Source organism: Manacus candei, unplaced genomic scaffold (genome assembly GCF_025592945.1).
Source record: "Manacus candei isolate 608988 ecotype Guabito, Panama unplaced genomic scaffold, ASM2559294v1 h1tg000050l, whole genome shotgun sequence".
NCBI classification, from domain to species: Eukaryota; Metazoa; Chordata; class Aves; order Passeriformes; family Pipridae; genus Manacus; species Manacus candei.
The window spans coordinates 33,661,602-33,680,369 of NW_026138098.1; the positions used below are offsets into that span (position 1 = coordinate 33,661,602).

General features: G+C 45.9%; 1 protein-coding gene across 10 annotated transcripts in view; it reads left to right on the plus strand.

The window, feature by feature from the left end:
• The window catches only part of TET1 (tet methylcytosine dioxygenase 1), a 96,203-nt gene that overhangs the window by 60,015 nt on the left and 17,420 nt on the right, over nt 1–18,768 (plus strand). For 6 of the 10 annotated variants that reach the window (XM_051800236.1, XM_051800237.1, XM_051800238.1 and 3 more), the window contains 4 exons: nt 9,979–10,187; nt 11,048–11,198; nt 13,495–13,584; nt 14,003–14,140. In XM_051800236.1, the coding sequence (XP_051656196.1) occupies nt 9,979–10,187; nt 11,048–11,198; nt 13,495–13,584; nt 14,003–14,140 (588 nt within the window). Of the gene's footprint in view, nt 1–9,978; nt 10,188–11,047; nt 11,199–13,494; nt 13,585–14,002; nt 14,173–14,334; nt 14,531–15,046; nt 17,861–18,768 lie in introns of those variants that run through there. The other 4 variants (XR_007906743.1, XR_007906744.1, XR_007906745.1 and 1 more) reach the window with 4 other exon arrangements.

The window sequence follows — 18,768 nt, forward strand, 5'->3', positions numbered from 1 at the left end:
TGCAAGACAAAAATGGCATTAATTGTGCTTGTGCATGGCTGGAGGTGTCCCAGTGTGTACAGTGTGACAGACAGCACTGGATGCTACAGAAAGGGCTGCTTTGGGCTATGGGACCTGCTCTGCAGTTGAGATTTTCACATCGCTGTTTGTGAATAAGATTTAATGTTCATTTAACTGAAGTTCTGGGGAGCAGTGACTTTGTGTGGGAGTTCACACCTAAAGAGGATGAATGTTTTTCCAAGGCTGCTGTTACTGTGTGACTGTTGAGTACAAGAGGGAAGGAAATCACTGGTCCCTCCTCTGTGAAACTCTTCCATCCTGTATGAAATCCACATTTTGGGCTGATATTCTTAATGTTTTGCATTAACTTTTCACTGGCAATGCTAATTTTAATCCTTTTACGGAGCATATTTGGGTTTTGGTGAAGACCAAAGAAACTTGATGGTGAGATTTGTTTGCAAGTGTTTGGAAAGTGTGTGGAAAGCATTTGCTGTCACTTTGGTCCTTGCAGCCATGAGGTTGTGGCAGCTGCAGAGACTGTCCCTCACTCCTCTGCAGTGTCCCCTGGGGCAGACTCCTCTCTGCTTGGCAGGGGGACACCCCATTGCCCTCAGGGCTCCTGGGGGACCTGCTGCTGAGAGCAACGTGATGGAGACAAAATTGAATGTATCTGTTGATCATGTTGAACTATTTCTCCCAAATTTTCCCTGTTTCCACTAGATTTTGCCTTACTGGCTCCTTAGAAACATTTTAAGATGAAAGGAGGCTTTCTAAAATACCTGTGTCCATACATTCTTCTGTTAGTGTCTGCATTCCATCATACTGATTGTCTCCTACGTTGTTTTTGCTTAAGTGACTTCAAACATGCCCCTAGTATGTTAAACACTTACTGAGACAGACTCCTTTCCCCCAAAGCAGCTGACATCCTCTTCCTTAGATTTCAGGTTACCAGAAACCTGCAGAATATTTCCTCCTTCACTATTTTGATAAGAAATAAGCATCTCTTCTGTATTTTTTTAATGTATTCTTCCGGATATGAACAAGAATGCTCCTGTTAGTTACACTTAAACATTTTTAGTAAACCCTGCCTAGGGTTTCAACCCTTGTGCCTGTAGTATGTGCAGGCACCAGACTGACCCCCACATGAACTGGGAAGAAGAGCTTGCAATTGTTTTCACTGCAGGAGGCAGCAAATTGTGTTGTCTTACTTTTATGTCAAAACAGAATTAACAGAGTCTTGCCCCAAACTTCACATGTGTGAAAAACTGCAGGTGATAACTGTGTGATCAGAAAGTAAGTTACCATTCTGGGACGTATGCCAGGTAAATGTACTCTTCTTTCTTTTCAGTTTGCATTGCTTTGGCTTTTTTGCTTCATCTAGGGCGTCACACGGTGTCAGAATGTGTGAAAGGGAAAAAAAAAGCTCTGAAGTACTGGAATTACTGGCCTGTCACTCTTGGTGGGCTGTTCACATAACAAAGTCTCGTGTTCTGTGCATTCCCTACGACCAGCCAGTGATGAGTGACTGGACTCACTGCTCCCCACGGGGCTGGAGCTGGTTACAGATGTGCTGTGCTTTGGGGGTTTCCTGCTCTGTCTGAAGGTGAATTACAGTTAACCTCAGTTTCTATGGAAGGGTTGGTGAATTTGTCAGTTGTTCATGACAACATGATGTGGCATCACCCTGCAGCACTAAGTTGGATACATGTCACTGACCTCAGAGGGGGCCAAGCTCTGGGTCTTAATGTTTTCTGGATTAAATCCATTTCCTGTGAGTTCCTTCTCCTGCTTTCAGTGGATGTTGATGTGGATCACCTAAGCTATCATTGCTACCTTATGTCTTCATTTGGAGTTGCAATGTAGTTTTTAAGGCTCCAGCTCTGCAAAAAGCTGAGCTCAGCAATGACAGTGGCACAAGGTGTGAGCCCAGTTGGGTTCCAGTAACTCCCAGCTTTGTGCTTCCCAGAGCTGCAGACAGTGCTTTTGTTTGGCTGCCTGTCATAAATGTTGTCATCTTCAGTTCTCCTTTTCCTTCCTGTTCTCTGGGAGTTAAAATGCTGGCAATAATGATTTCAGCCCCGTGCTCTATCCCAGTAATTCCTTGCAGTTGTTTTTGCTGTTTTGCTGTTGCAGAGCAGTGATTTGGCATTTTCATAGTGCTTTCTATCATTATGCCAGATTCTCATTCCTGCATAGTAATGCCCAACCCTGAGCATTAACTGCACACATCTACAGTGAATTTTATCTGCCATTGTACAGCACATTCAGCAGTAAGAACTCCTTCATTTCTCTGCAGGTGGTGCTTGTGTTCACTCCTGAATTGCTCAGTGTCATAACCAAATGGTGCCATCCTGTTATTTACCCTGAGCAAACAGGCCGAGGGGCTCCCAGCAGAGACACACCAGCCTTTCTTCAGGGCCCTTCACCACTTACTCAGTGTGGGATTTTGATTTGCCCCCAATCAAATGGGGTGCTTTGAGAGCCTTCACTAAGGGACCTCAATGAAGGCTTGGTGGAAATCTAGAAACACCCCCAGTGGATCACAGACTGATCCCAGCCCTGCCCCACATGCACCAGGGGTCACAGACTGATCCCAGCCCTGCCCCACACACTGCAGGGATCACAGACTGATCCCAGCCCTGCCCCACGTGCACCAGGGGTCACAGACTGATCCCAGCCCTGCCCCACACACTGCAGGGATCACAGACTGATCCCAGCCCTGCCCCACATGCACCAGGGGTCACAGACTGATCCCAGCCCTGCCCCACGTGCACCAGGGGTCACAGACTGATCCCGGCCCTGCCCCACATGCACCAGGGGTCACAGACTGATCCCGGCCCTGCCCCACACACTGCAGGGGTCACAGACTGATCCCGGCCCTGCCCCACACACTGCAGGGATCACAGACTGATCCCAACCCTGCCCCACACACTGCAGGGGTCACAGACTGATCCCAGCCCTGCCCCACATGCACCAGGGGTCACAGACTGATCCCAGCCCTATCCCGCACTGAGTTCTTCCAGGGACTTTTACGAAGCTCTATCCTCTTGGGAATCTCGAGGCCCTCCAGTAATAATGCATGATAAATCAAGACAGTGCACATCACATTTAATACTCCAGTTGTTTCCTCCTTGAGTTTCTTTGGATATCATCTGAACTTGGCAGATAACTGCTGTTTGGGGGACTCAGGTGTTTGGGTTTGGATTCTTTTTTTTACTCTTGTCCTCTAACCACTTTTACTATTGTCCCTTAACCACAGGGCTTTAAACTTCAGAAAAAATCCTTGGCTGTCCCTGTGAAGGTTTCTGACATGGGAATCTTCCCAAACTTCTTGTCTGTGACCATCTTGAACCTTCTCTTTTTTGAATGATTTTTTTGTTGTTGTTGTTAGTTGAGGGATTTCTGATTATTTTTGTAACATTTGGATGATCTCACCTTTTAGATTCTGTTAAACTGCTGATGGCCCCAGTTTGTTTGAAAATACAGTATTATGGGGCTCTTATGCCTTTTGCAAGTAGTTTCTTAAATTCTTGTGTACTGTTGGCCTCTTTTGATTTATTTTTTTTTATTATTTATAGCTTGACAGATCTTTATTTTCTTGATGCTGTCTGTTTATTAGTAGGCCATATAAAAAAACCCAGGGGTAGAATAAAGATAGATAAAAAACCTCATTACAAATACTTTTAAAATAGTTACACTTGAATTTACAGTCCTGGACAGACACAAACCTGATATTAGCCACTGAAATTAATGTTTTGAAAGTAATGCTTAGATAGCCCATTGTTCTAATCAAGATTTTCTAGATCATTGAACTGATGGGAATTTGTAGCTAAATACCAGAAACTACAATTCGTGGAATGCTGAGTGAGCCATAATAACAATAAACTCTTCTACAGACACATATTTTTTGCAGTTTGCTAGTTTGGTTTGAGTTGAGAAAGTGAGAAAACTGAGAAGTTACTCCTGCCATGGCTCTCTACAAATCAGCTGTTGTTAGTATTAGAGGAGATGTGATTTATTCAAGGAAACAAGCTGTCTGATGCTCATTTTCTGTGTCCTGCTTGGCAGGGATGTGGTCTGGAGGTTCTGGTGCCTGTGAGGGGGGGGACAGTGGAACTGTCGTGTTCTTGGGACATAAGAGTGGGGAATTCTTGCAATAGATTTGAAAAGGACTTCAAATTCTGCTGGACTGGCTGTATCTTGGACAGCCAGGAAGGATGTGCAGTTCCATTCTGCTGTAAACAGCTTACTGTACTTCATGCTTTTATTTCATTTACTGAATTATCTTTATGGTTAAATCATGTTCTCCATAGGAGAAGTCTGGAAGGAAATGAATTTTAGCAGATGGAGAGGGTGGTTCATGGGGGTTTTGTTCACCTTTTTGGACAATGTTGTATTAGAGCATCCTTTTCTTGCCTTAGTGTTGTAACAGGTTAGTGTGTGTAGCTGAGCAGGCTTAGAGGAGCTTATCTGGGACAAAAGTGCTTGGAATATCATCCAAAGTACAGCCATTCTTTAAGTGCTGCAATACTTTGAGATTCAGAATTATTAGAAACATTTATGTGGTTGAGGAAGTAAATAAAAGCATTTTAATATTGTTTAACATGAAGAATGACTCAAATATTTTAATAGAGTAAAAATGAAAGAGAAAAGCTGTGTTCAGGTGAACAGCAGCAGGTGTGACCAGCACCCTGGTGTAGGTTATTAGGGAATTGGAGCTCAGCAGAGGTCTCCATACACAGACTCTGTACAGAGGCAAAATCTGCAGGTCAGAAAACTGGGAGCCACAGTGTGCTTAAGGAGTCTTCTGTTCCAGGAAATTACAGGGAACAACTAAATAAATTCTCACTTTCAAATCAACTACTGATATCCTGCAAAGGAGACACAGTTATTTGACTAAAGAAATTCAGAATGGGCTGGAGGAAATACTGCAGTAGAACCACATGGAGGTGAAAAAAAACTAAAAGTACCTTTCTGTTGGTTCTGTTGTTTGGGGGGGGAGTTATCCAGTAATTTATAGCAGTGTTTTTAACTCACAATTAAAATTTAGTGCTCTTTGCTAGTGGTGTCTGGATTAAATCATGTTGAAGTCAACACAACTCTTTCTGATGATTGTAATTGGAAAGTTATTTTCTCATCCCTGGGGGAATTCAGCATCTGGTACATGGAGCTTCTGCAGTTGGACTGAGCTACTTCCCAAGGCGTGTCCATGCTCATGTGGACAGGCTGGCTCATGGCTGGGGGCATTCTTACTCACTGTGGACTTATCCCTTGTTCTAGAGCTCCTGCTAAGGAGCTGGACAGCTGGAGGAGCTTTTATTGACAGTGTGCCTTTACTGATTGTTCATTGCAATCCATCCAGAAATGGTTTGAAAAAGCAGGAGATGCTGCAGTGCCAAAGTGCTGCTGATACAGGATAACAAAGAGCAAGGACAGACATCAGGAATTCTGATCCTGACTGAATGACCACTGAAAATAAAAGATAAAAATCACTTGGTAAAGTCCCACAAAAAGCAGTGTTCTAGTTCCCTGTACTCAGTGGTGGACACTGGGTTGTTACTGCTGGAGATGATGGTTTGTTAGACAAAGCTTCAGTGTCCAGTTGTGATGGAAACTGCAGAAGAAACTGGTGAGAACTACTGGGGAGGAACAGAGAAAACCTGGAACATAGCTGTGCCTCTGTGAGAGGTGCTGCCCCCCCGTTGGGATCCTGTCAGTCTGATCCCCCAGGAAAGCACAGCAGGACTGGGAAGGACAGATGGAGGTGCAGACTGGTCAGGCTGGCAGAGAGGGAAGGGAGAAGGCAGCTGCTGAAGTGTCCAGTGGCATGGAGCTGTGTTCTCCAGTCTCATCCTGAGCTAAACTAGAGGGTGCTGGCAGGGGGTGAGCTCAGCACCAAGGAAGGGTCATGTTTTTTCTGTCACATGGTCTGTAATTAAGCTTTCCTGGGAACATAGTGGGTGGTTAAAATGCTGCATGGATTTAGAAGTGAGTGGAGAAATGCACAAAAGGCAAGTGCTTGGAAAGCAGGGGGAGAGCTGTCCCCTGAGCTGCTGGCAGGTGGCTGGAAGGCCTGGCTTTGCTGGGAAGCATCTCTGCATCCCAGTGCCTCTCTTGCTGCACATCAGAGGCAACTGCTGTTTGTCACTCTCAGGATCATGATAAAGCTGAACTGTGCTCTTCTGACCTCATCCTGTTACTGTATTCTTGAATTTTTAGCATCCTTTTCATTCTCCTTGTATGCAAGGTGTGAAAAATCTAACTTTTCCTCATGGGTATCCCACAGCTAAAGTGCTGGAGGAAATTCTACTGCGTAGGGCACCTCTTCAATAAACCTGCCATAGCATTTGGCTCGTGCTTTCTGGTAAGAAATTTTGGGAAGCTTAGGCCTTTGTGGCTTGTAGTGCAGAGGTTTAGCTGTGCTATGTTGCCAGAATAGCTGCTGATTGTGTCCCACCTGGCTGTGGGACACCTCGAAGGCTTGCTCATGTTCTCAACTCCTGCCCTTCTGGGAATACCTGGGCTAGCTGAGAAAATGAATCACTTGAGTTGCTGCCTTCCCTTGGGTGTGCACATCAACAAGGACACCTGGACAGCCATGGGAATGCAGGATGTGGTACTGGTGGGGGCACAACTCCAGCACCAGAGGGATGGGCAAAACAAGGGTTTGAGAGTGACCAAAACAACTGAGTGTCCTGCCCAAATCGGCACCTGCAAGGATGGTCCTGGTGGTGCTGTGTGTCCAGTATGTGTGTGTAAGGAGGCTCTTTGGAAGGAGCTGAGTCCTGTTTTGGTGTTCCCTTTTGCCTTAGACATGGCTGTGTTGGCACACAGGGGAGGGAGTGGCAGCAGGGAACTTCATGCCAGTTAGTGTGAGTGCAGAGCAGGGCTGGTGGGTACTGATGGAGCATGTGGAGGAGTTTGGTAGGTCCTGTTCCTTTCCTGAAGTGCAGCTGAAACAGTATTCATTGTTAATGTGGGGGTCTTGATGGATACTTAGTACTGATGACATTGGGTGGTTGCTGAAATGAGTTCAGGGGGAATGTGGCCCTACATACCTGCAAAAACCTGACCATGACACTACAGAATCATTTAGGCTGGACACAACCTCTAGGATTGAGTTCTGCCATTAACCCGTCGCTGCCAAGGCCACCACTAAACCACAGCCCTGAACAGCACACCTACAGTCTTTTAAATCCCTGCAGGGATGGGCACTCCACCACTGCCCTGGGCAGCCTGTGCTGGGGCTGGACAGTCCTTTCTGAGAAGAAATTTTTCCTAAGATCCAGCCTAAACCTTCCTTGGGGCAACTTGAGGCCGTTTCCTCTTGTCCTCTTGCTTGCTGCATGTAAGTGTTACATAATGCTGCACAGACTTGTTCAAGTCTGTTTTGTTGATCATGTTATTTTTCTGTGTGAGTCACTCAGAAGTCATGGTTAGCTTGTGTGGAAAAGTAATTGCAGAGGAAAAGTTTTATTTTCCCATTCTAAAAATGTAGCTTTTAAGTTCTTCTGCTTAACAAATGCTTACTTTCTCATTCCTTGTAAATGTATTAGGGACCAAAATTAAACAAACTGAAGTATTAAATGATTTACTTTATCACTGTTGTTAACTACATCACAGAAATCATGAGTAATACCCAAAACCTTTGGACTCGAGGTTTGCCAGCTGATTTGTGCATTGTCCCCAGTCTGGAGTTCAGCTGTCCTGCTCAAAAGTGCTTTTTCTGTCCCCCAAGTGTGGCACTGCTGTGGGTTTAGTTATTGCACAGGAGAGGCTCAGTTCATTTACTGCCCTGGGAGGGAATCCTCAGTTCCTCTGGGGAAGCAGAGTGGCTCCAGCTCCACCTCAGGAACCACCCCAGCTCAGTGACAGGTGAGAGAAGGGCTGATCTCTGGGAACAAAAGGATCCAATGAGTGGATGATGTAACTGACCCAGAGACGTAAAATTCACACAACTAAAAAATACATGAACCTGCCTTTGTGGCCCAGAATGTGGTGGATTGTAAAATGGTTTTGGGTGCAATAAGAGTATTGCATTCTCTACAATATGCACAATGAAGCCAATTCCAGCTACATTTAACTGCAGGAAAGTGTGGTCTTAGTTTTAAGGAAACTATAAATTTCTTTTGTGTTCGTTTGTCACTTTTCCTGGACTGTGTTTTTCCAGTTTAGAGCTACATGAGAACTTAAAAAAGGCACCTGACATTGTACAGTACCAGACTGTGTTATTTGGGTTGGTCTAAAAATAAGAGAAAAAAAAAGAGTAAAAGCATCACTTCACACTGAGTAACAAAATTAAATTGTCCTTCTGGCTAGAAGGAACTGCTGCCTCAGGAATGTAAACCTTTTACATGAATAACCTGTATTGTGGATCAGCCTTAACAGACTTACTGCCAACTTCACTTAAATGTAAATGAGCTGGATTATTTTTCTTTCCTTATAAGACATACTGACCTGTCAGTCAGTAGGTTGGTCAGAACCAAGACTCCTTGTCAGGAATGGTGGATCAGAGCCACTCATTTTCTCATGAAGCCCAAGGCTGATTGTAAGAGTGCATGATCAGCTTTAGAAGGGTGATACTTTCTCTTGACACAAATCAACTCTAAGCTTGCTCTCCCTGCTCACCCTGCACAGGTGCCCTCTCCAGCTGTTCATCTGCTGCAGCCCTTTTCACTGGCAGATGAGCTGCAGGTGTGCTTTGGTCCCTGCTTTCCAGGAGTTCAGATGATGTAGATATTCAGAGGTGATCAGGGCAGGGGTCACACATGAGTGACAGCTGCACATCTGGCAGCACAGCAGCTTTGACATCAGTCCAAGGGGGAATCTGCCTGAACACTCGGATATCTGGAAGTATTCCAAGAGAAAGGGAACCGTTGCCTTCCTGCTTTTCTCATCCTTGACTGGGGCTGTTCTGTGTGGGAGCTCTGTGGGTGGAGGGGGGGCTGGGGGAAGGCCCAGCCCTGCTTGCCCAGAGCCAGTGCTGAGATGGAGCTGGCAGAGGCCTCTGCAGTGCAGGGGCTGGTGCTCACACAGCAAGAACCCTGCAGGTGCCCAGCTGAGGAGGAGGATGGAGCCTCTACTGCCTGAGGGGGTTGGAGCTTCACACTGGAGCACTGACACCTTTGCTGGAGGCCTTGAACAGGCCATGCTGGCTAAAACGTGTGGGAAGAATAAATAAATGTATTTTCAGAGACCGTGTTCCATAATACCTAGCCTTACTGCTTTTTTTGGCGGTCTTAAATGTGACTTCCAGATTATGGCAAAGCCCTAAATATGTGGGAGTAGGATTGTCTAGTTCTTTGATAATTTCCCCCTTTTTATCCAGTGGTGCATTGTACTGTTCCACACTGGTTAGTCTCTGTGTTTGAAGGTTGCCAGAGATGGCTTTGTACATCATGCAGGTCAGTAACAGCTTCACCACTCTGAGAGCTTTAATGGAGGTAGTCTAGGGATATGTGTGAAAAATCCCATTGTTTCCTTCACTAAGAACACAAACTGTTTTCATTGCTTTCTTATATTTGCAAGGTGAGGACCATCTTGGGTACTGATCTCTAACACTTGTAGCTGGTCCTAACACGTGTGCCCTACTGGTGTGCTTTCACACACCTGCCTTCTGGGGTTGGGCACTGTACCTTCTGCCTTATTTTCAGGGTAACTGTTGGGTTCTTAGTGGATCTCTTGTCTCAGGATTGTTTCCTTCCAGAGGTTATTTGCCCTTTAATGCATCTCCTTTATTGCATGTGTACAAGATCTAAAACACTCCTCCCCCTGTCAAATACGCTGCTGTCTCTCCTGCAGGTAAGAAAGCAGCCCAAAACCCTGTTCTGCCCAGGGCTGAGTGTGATGCAGTCCCGGTCCCGCCTGTGATGGGCACTCTTTGGGCAGCAGTATCCCTTGCTTTTGGGGCCTCACCCATCCCAGAGAGGAGCAGCTGAGGAGGTGTCTGTTCCCAGAGTAACCCCGTGGTTGTTGCAGGTGATCCGCAGGAGCAGCGACGAGGAGAAGCTGCTGTGCCTGGTGCGGCAGCGGGCGGGCCACCACTGCCAGACGGCCGTGATCGTGATCCTGATCCTGGCCTGGGAGGGGATCCCCCACCTGCTGGCAGACACCCTGTACAAGGAGCTGACGCAGAGCCTGCGCAAGTACGGCTGCCCCACGAGCCGCCGGTGCGCGCTCAACGAGGAGTGAGTCCCTTCTTCCTTCGGGGCTGCCTGGGCTCTGCGGGGACAGCCTGCCAACGCAGCACTTCAGCTGGACAGGATGCACACAGCCCAGCCACCGGCTGGCACTTGTGTCACGCCTCGTTCCTGCTCTGTGGGAGCTGTACGGGCCGTGCCCAGGGAGGGGGTGGCCGTGAGCTCCTCCCCTGGCTCTGTGCATGCTGCCCTGGGTGCCCTCTGCACACCCACCAGGCTCAAAGAGCTGCCACCAACGTGGGATTGCACTTGTTAAAACAGACGGGATCCTGAACCCAGGATCTCCCTCTCTGTGCCTGAGAGGCATTGAGTTTGTTTAATAAGAATATATTGTAAGTGCAGTGCTGCCTTTGTGCTGATCTCTGTGTAGCTCACATTTCACAGACTAATAGCTGTACAGGGACCTGAATCTAATGCTCGTGTTCTTAGAGTCCACTTTGAAAGTCAGATCAATTTGGAGTTAATGGTATTGCTGCACATAACACAATAACTATTGGATTTAGGGGTAACCTTTAGTTGCAGGGCTACTTTCCTGGATAAAAGGGTTATCCAACTGGAGAATTCAAAATGAAAGTAGCACGGGTGTATTTATAGAGCTGTGACTGAGTATTTATTTCCCAGAATTAGGTCTTGGGGGCGCTGAGTCTGTCTTCCTGGGGAGAAGAGTCAGCCCTCTACACATGAATACTTCCTTAACAGAAAATATCTGGTTAAGCCATGTATTTTATAAATTCCTTTGTTTTATGCTCTGTATTATAAAAGAAACAGCAAATAGCATTGACCTAAAAATCCCCAGACCCAAGAGCTGTGTTGCCAGCTGACCTGACTGTCTTTATTTCCTTTCCTAGTCGTACTTGTGCATGTCAAGGACTTGACCCAGAAACTTGTGGAGCATCGTTCTCATTTGGCTGTTCATGGAGTATGTATTTCAATGGCTGTAAGTTTGCCAGGAGCAAAAACCCCAGGAAGTTTAGGCTTCTCACTGATGACCCTAAGCAAGTAAGATTTCTTTTTTTTTTTTCCCCTCCAAACACATCTTCTGGTGATTTTCAGAACTGGGAGTGAAATCTCTGGATTTTCACCCCTTTTTCTCTCATACACGTGTGCAGAGCTTATCACAGACACACAGCCAGTGCAGTTTTTTTAACTGTAGTATTTAGAATTGTTATTCCACTGGGTGAAAACTCAGTGTCACTTATGTATTTAAATACCCTAAAATTATCCTTAAATGCTTTTCTGCATGTTTAGCTCCCTGTGTAACCTGTGTGAAACGTTCACTCTTGGAAGTGTAAAACACAGCTCGAGGGTTTCCCTAAGGACCAAGCCTGTAGCTCAGACCTTCAGGGCTTCTGCCTTGGCACAGAAAATGTGCAACCCCAAGGTACAACTGCTTTCCCACTTTTGTAGGACCAGCTGACAGCCTGGGCTTCCTCTGTCACCAAGAATAAACTATTTTTTTTCTGTGGCCAGCATGTTTTTTAAATGGTTTTGAAGGAATGGATACACTAAAACACGATGCAGTGAAGTGATTCTGCTAATTGCTGGTTAGGAGTGTCAGTGATGTCACAAAGGTTATTAAGGAAATTAATGATGGATTATGGGAAGTAACGAACATCTAAAAAACCCAACCCCATTAGTGTTTTACTCTGAAAATATTTTCATGGAGAAGGAATAAAGGTGTTGTGAGCTGAAGGCAGAACAGGCCAAACCCAGCCTTGCTTGTCTCAAGAGGAAATTGTTTTATAAACTTTGTTTATAGAAAAATGTGTTTATTTGGCTTCTTTTATTTTAGGAATCCTGTTCCTTCTCTGTCTTTTGCCATTCCCTGTGTGTTCAGGTTCTCCCTCTGTCTAATGCTGGGCATGGTGCATTCTGTGCAGGCATGTCCTCTGTAGGTTTGGGATGCTTTGAATTAGCTGGGGAACCCCCCAAGGCAGAACCTCCCTGTGTGTCTAAGGAAACACAGAGCTGAGGCAGCTCCAGGAGGTCTGTGGTCAGAGCAGGCTCAGTGGCACACTTATTTTTGGCATTATTTTTTCTAGCAGGTACTTCTTTTAGCTAAATACTGGCTATTGATGATTTTGCAGATGACATAAAGCTAGGAAGTATTAATAAAATTAAATTTTCAATTAAGAAAGCAAATCGAGAAAAAGATAGTTGAAAGTCCAGAAGGACTTGGATCATTTGAAGCACTGTATGGAGTGAGATGAGTTAAAGGTATAATATCCTTAGGTAAGAATGGTACTTAGGATAGATAATGAAGGATATGTTACCTTCAGTGCAGTTCAGAAACCCTCGTGGCAGCGTTTCCAGCTGATGAACTGGCTGTGGTGTGAGTTACAAATACAGTATTGTCTTGTAAGGGAACACTGCATGGAAAAAAGTGAGTCTTCTGTACACTGGTGTTTACAGGGTATGGGGACAAGTGGGTTTGGGTTTTTTTGAACAAAATCAGCTGTTGGTTTTTGCATTTCCACACAATGCAAAACTGAAGACACAGGTGGTTGTGTCTCAGAGTCTGGTCCTTGGAGGAAAACAAAGTGTGTCTGTCACCAGTTGGTTGGTGATTTTTCTGGAAAAGCAAAAACTTAGGATAAGAATGTGGAGATTGTGTCTATAAATAAGAATTTAAATGTGATGCTGCCATACAAGCCCACCTAGCTAATTCTGAGTTTATATGGCTTTGCCTAAGGAAAGGAATATTATTTCCAAATCTTGTAGTTATTTCCATAAGTTTTGCACCTCCAAAGAACAAAAGAGTTAACAGCTGTTCCTGGTGAAAGTTCTGTTGCAGTATGAGAAATGTACCTCTGAGAAAAGACCTAAGAGCTGAAATGAGTGTTAAATGCAATTGGCAGTTTCTCCTACAGTTAAAGGAAATGTATTGGAAACCTGGGCTTCTTTTAGCAGAGCTGTGTCAATGTGGATTAAGGCCCATAAGCAAAACACTAAAAGAAGACCTGAGGCTCCATCCCCGCTCACAATGGGGTATGAGTTTTGTGTAGAACATACCTCCCTCCTTGACACGTATCAGAACTGATGCAGAAATGAGTTCCCCTGTGCTGGGTTTCTTTGCCCCAGCAGATACCCTCCACTGTTATTTGGTTGATTTATATCTAACTATGTTGGTGTTTTGGTCATGCAAAAGTAGACATTTATGGCTAGTGACAAAGGGCAGCAGGACAGAAGTCAGATTAATAAAACAGGAGGCAGAGGCTGAGCTGTCAGGCATCTCTCAGCTGGCTGAGATGCTTTCAAAGCCACCTCCAGCACTGAATGTTGCCTTTCTCTGCAGGAGGAACTTCTGGAAAATAATTTGCAAACATTGGCTACTGATGTGGCTCCAGTGTATAAGAAGCTTGCTCCGGAAGCTTTCCAGAACCAGGTAGGTGTGTGACACTCAGCTCTGAGCAGCAGCTTGGTCCCAAACCAAGGAGCAGCCCCAGGCCTTGCGGTGCTGTGGAGCTGCTGCTTCCAGGGGCATTTGGCAGGTTTTAATGTACTGCACCTCCAGATTTGAACTGGGAGTTCAGTTGTGGCCTGAGCTGGGCACAGGTGACAAAGGCTCAGAGATAATACTGTAAATAAATTGGTTTCACTGTTTCAAGACACTTAGAGTCTGGCTGACCTGATTATCTCGCTGACATCCAACCAGAAGTGTTCCATGTTTGATAGGGAAATACGTGCTTTTTGATCACTGTGGCTTCTTGGCTGCCTTCACTCTGTCACAAGGGGGGGGTGGCCCTGGGGCTCCCATTCCCTCCCTTTGAGTCCCAAGTAGCTGTAGTGCACTGTCCTTGCAGGTGGAGAACGAGCACATGGGCCCCGACTGCCGGCTGGGCTGCCAGGCGGGCCGGCCCTTCTCCGGGGTCACGGCCTGCATCGACTTCTGTGCCCACGCACACAAGGACACCCACAACATGCACAACGGCAGCACCGTGGTACGTACGGCTGGGCAGGGCCGGGCACCACTGTAGGGGCGGGCTCAGGGGTCACTGTAGGGATGGGCAGGGCTGGGCACCACTGTAGGGGCGGGCTCAGGGGTCACTGTAGGGATGGGGCTGGCTCAGGGGTCACTGTACAGACAGGGCAGGCTCAGGGGTCACTGTAGGGATGGGCAGGGCTGGGCACCGAGCCGGGCACTGCTGTAGGGACAGGGCTGGCTCAGGGGTCACTGTAGGGATGGGGCTGGCTCAGGGATCACTGTATGGATGGGTGGGCTCAGGGATCACTGTACAGACTGGGGTTGGCTCAGGGGTCACTGTATGGATGGGTTGGCTCAGGGGTCACTGTATGGACTGGAGTTGGTTTAGGGATCACTGTATGGATGGGTTGGCTCAGGGGTCACTGTATGGATGGGTTGGCTCAGGGATCACTGTACAGACTGGGGCTGGCTCAGGGATCACTGTATGGATGGGGCTGGCTCAGGGATCACTTATATGAATGGGGCTGGCTCAGGGGTCACTGTATGGATGGGCTGGCTCAGGGATCACTGTATGGATGGGGCTGGCTCAGGGGTCACTGTATGGATGGGCTGGCTCAGGGATCACTGTATGGATGGGCTGGCTCAGGGATCACTGTATGGATGGGGTTGGCTCAGGGATCACTGTATGGATGGGGTTGGCTCAGGGGTCACTGTATGGATGGGGTTGGCTCAGGGGTCACTGTATGGATGGGGCTGGCTCAGGGGTCACTGTATGGATGGGGTTGGCTCAGGGGTCACTGTATGGATGGGCTGGCTCAGGGGTCACTGTATGGATGGGTTGGCTCAGGGATCACTGTATGGATGGGGCTGGCTCAGGGATCACTGTATGGATGGGTTGGCTCAGGGATCACTGTACGGACAGGGGTTGGCTCAGGGACTGTCCCACAGAGCCAGGGATCACTGTGATCACTGAATCTGAGCACGGAAGGGAAACCCACAGATGGGTGTGGCTGTTGTACAAACACCTCGCTGGACTGCCAGTGAGAAAGTGGGTTGGGAATTACTCAAATCAGTGATCATTTAGAAATACAGAAAGCCAAGCTCAAAGCAGCAAAGATAAAACTGGCAGTGTTCTCTGAGCAGCTGGAGCATTGCAGGGCTCTAAAAGTGAGGGTGACTTCTTGTACAGCAGTGCAGGTAATACTCAAGTAACTTCTCTATCAAAGGATGGATATCTAGAAAAAAATCTATCTAAAATCTCTGCCTACTTTAGAAACAGTCTTTTTTAAAATTTGGAAATACAATTTGACTTAGTGTTGCTGTGATGCAATAAAATGTTGCATTTACACCTATAGTTAACATTCATTTTTTGAATGTAAGAGCAGTGAAATGACTGGGCCAGTTGTTTAATGTTAATTGTGTGCTTGTAAGGTGAGCAAATGGCTGTTCCTTTAAAGTATGGAAGCAGGTCTGGGAATTCACCAGGAATGTCAGTCCTCAAGAGACTATTATTTTTGCCAGCATTCTTCTGTGTGGATACTTTATATAAGAATGTTGAAGTACACATTGCAAAATTGCTTCCGGAGTGTAGGAATTGAATGCCCTTGAAGATCCTAAACTTGAAAATGAGGCCTCCTTGTCAGACAAACTGCATGGTATACTCTTTGATGAAATTTAGCTCAGGTGCTCTGAAAATAATAGTTTAAGGGCTCCATTCATTGCCCATTAAATTAAAAGACAAAATGAAATGGAAACCAAGTCTTCTACTCATTCTGCCATACTGGATCCCAGAGAAGTCATAAGTTATGGCCAGAAGCAGCTGGAGGAACAATTAAACCTTTTGTATTGGGGAACAAATACATTTATCTGTAATCACTTGATGTCACTGCAGCTTCAGATTATCCTTGGTGTTGATACTTTATGGATTGTACAGGGTGTGTTTGCAAGTAATTCTGTCTCAGAATCAGGGAACATTACAACTGTGTAAGGTCTTTGTATGGGCCAGAACTTACCACTGTCTTACTATCAAGTTCTGCCAAATTTTGTCAGTCTAGCAGAACATTACTACATCATTTTAACTGCTGAAAACTATGCCTTGCAATCTGGTTTTCATTGGGTAGCTCACTCACAAATAACTGCTGCATCCCTGTGTTCTCTTTATTTAGGTGTGATTGCTCTTTATTTCAATGTACTTGCAGCAAGGGGCTATTTGTAAATAGGAAAAAGCTGTAAGTATTAACACCCAATTTACCTGCTTGAACTGGGACACTGAAGGTGAATCAGAGCTGGAGATCCCCTGTGATCTGTGGGAGCTGGGGCTGTGGGGACAGGACACAGCATCTGTTCTCTGTCTGGGTCACAGTTACAGTCACATGGACTGGGAGCCTAAAGCAAAAAATGTTGATTTTTTTGCAGACAGGGTGGCAGAAGACACTGGGCTTGCTTCAGTCTAGATTGTTGTGATGATAATCAAAATTAGGGTTGCTAATTTTGGCTTATAACCAAATCTGGTAATGCCATAGGAAATGTAGTGGTAAGAACACAAAAAGAAATTAGTATGTGTGATCCCAGCACCTGTCTGGTCACCTCCTGCAGTCCTGTCTAGTTCAGAAGCTGCTCTGGGCTGCTGAGTCAGTTTAAAATATGTGATGATTTCTTATAAATCACTGGCCATAATGATGGAGGGGTTACTTACATAACTGTGACATATTTTGTCTGTAAAATGCAGTGTGTGCAAGTACAACACCTGAGGTGACAGCTCTCACACAGACTGCTCTGATAATCTGGTAATGGACAGAAGGAGAATGATTTGCACTACCTTAAAAACCTCAAGCATCCATGGCTTTACTGGTTTTGTCTTGTAATTTGATTGATTTTTTTTCACTGCTCATCACACCTTACATTTTAAAATCTCTACACAAGTGCACTTGTCAACTTGGTAAGATTTCTTCCCTTCCTCCTTACTCCAACACAAAATGGTTAATTTATAAAATCTAAAGCTCCTCTGGGCTAAAAAGGTTCAGGTAAATACCTTGTGAAATGGGTGAATGCTGCTGGTTCTGCTGGTGGAAGTGACACCTTTTTGTGTTCTCCCCTTGTCATTGGTGCCCACAGGTATGGAAGGAATGCTGTGCAGGGCACCCAAAGTAAAGGAAAACCACAATCTATTCAGATTACTTAAACCAGAGACAGCAAAACACTTGGGTGAGGTTAATGATAACGAATGAGTTTACACTTAGAAGAATATATTATCTAATGAGCTGTCAGTAATAACTTCTCACCACTGCCTCTGCCAGAACTTCAGAAAAGCATTCTTGGATTTTTCTAGGTATGTATTTGATCAGCTGCATTTTTTGTATGTGACTCTGAAAATAAATCAGGCTGTCATTTAGCAGTGGGAGAGTTTTGGAAATGCCTTCTGTAAAACAAGAGAAAACAGTGCATCTTAACTTACCCAGATTGAGGATTACTGTTAACTGGTAATTATCACTGGAGATCTGAGAGACAGAACTTTGTCCCTGGCCAGCAGAGTCTTGCCCTGAATTTAGCAGAGCTGCTTTTGGTAGAAAGCTGAAAATACAAACTGCTGTTCCCTGCTTGCTCTGTAGTAGAAAGAATACACCTGACATTTCTATAGAAATGTAAACTAATGTGCTGAGAGAGGTCAAAGTAATTTTTGCCAATGAATTGTTATTAAGAACTTTAAGGCAATAAATACACCATTCATTTTTACTCAGACACTTGTGTCATCTCTGTGTTCTCTAAGGGCCAGCTGTACGTGACAGCTGCAGTGTCAGGGGCAGTGTTCCTTGGGGGATAGAAGCTAAAGGAGCAACACAGAGAGAAGCTTTACAGTTATTAATGGAGTCTGTGAAATGGAAGTTCTGCTGTGTCTTTACTGGATTAGCTGGGAAGGATCACACTCCTCATGCCCCTCAGTCACTGCTGTGGCACAAAGGCTGTGCAGGCCCTGGCTGGGACTGTTCTCACCCGACAGGGATGTGGGCTGGGGCTGAGCAATGGGAGACCAGTGCAGTTGTGTGGAATCCCTGGAGCCACACAGACTGCAGAGGCATTGGGAAGAAGGGCAGGAAGGTAAATCTATGCTTCAAGGGCAGCTACAATATGTAGTTTATATGTAGTGTCAATCAGCAATCCATCCACTAAGTGCTCCCAGTTTGGATAAAATCTCAAAGCCTCTGCTGTTCCCATCCCTTCTTGTACTTGTGTAGGACAGCCTGCTGTGTCACAGCACGTGGCTCCAGGCCTTTGCAGGAGCTGACAGGATGTCTGCATGGTTACATCACATTGCCATTGCCTCGGGAGCTGCAGGAGAACCAGAGGCTTAGGCTGGGGCTTCAGGTTATAACAAAGAGGAGAGAAGATAAACCCTCTGGGCTGTAAAGGGTTTTCTAGTTTTGTTATTGTGAAAATGGAGAAACATTTCACGTTCACGTTGGTAACCTGTGAGTGCCCGGAGAGCGGCTCGTGTGCTGTACCTGTGCCACCACCTGGGAGGCAGGGAGTGCTCAAAGGAAAACAGCTGGGGATCCCACCTCCAATCCTGGCCTGCACACACCTGTCCAGGGTGGATCAGGCCAGCAGAACCCCACGGTTTGTCTGGGCTGCAGAGAAAGCCCAGAG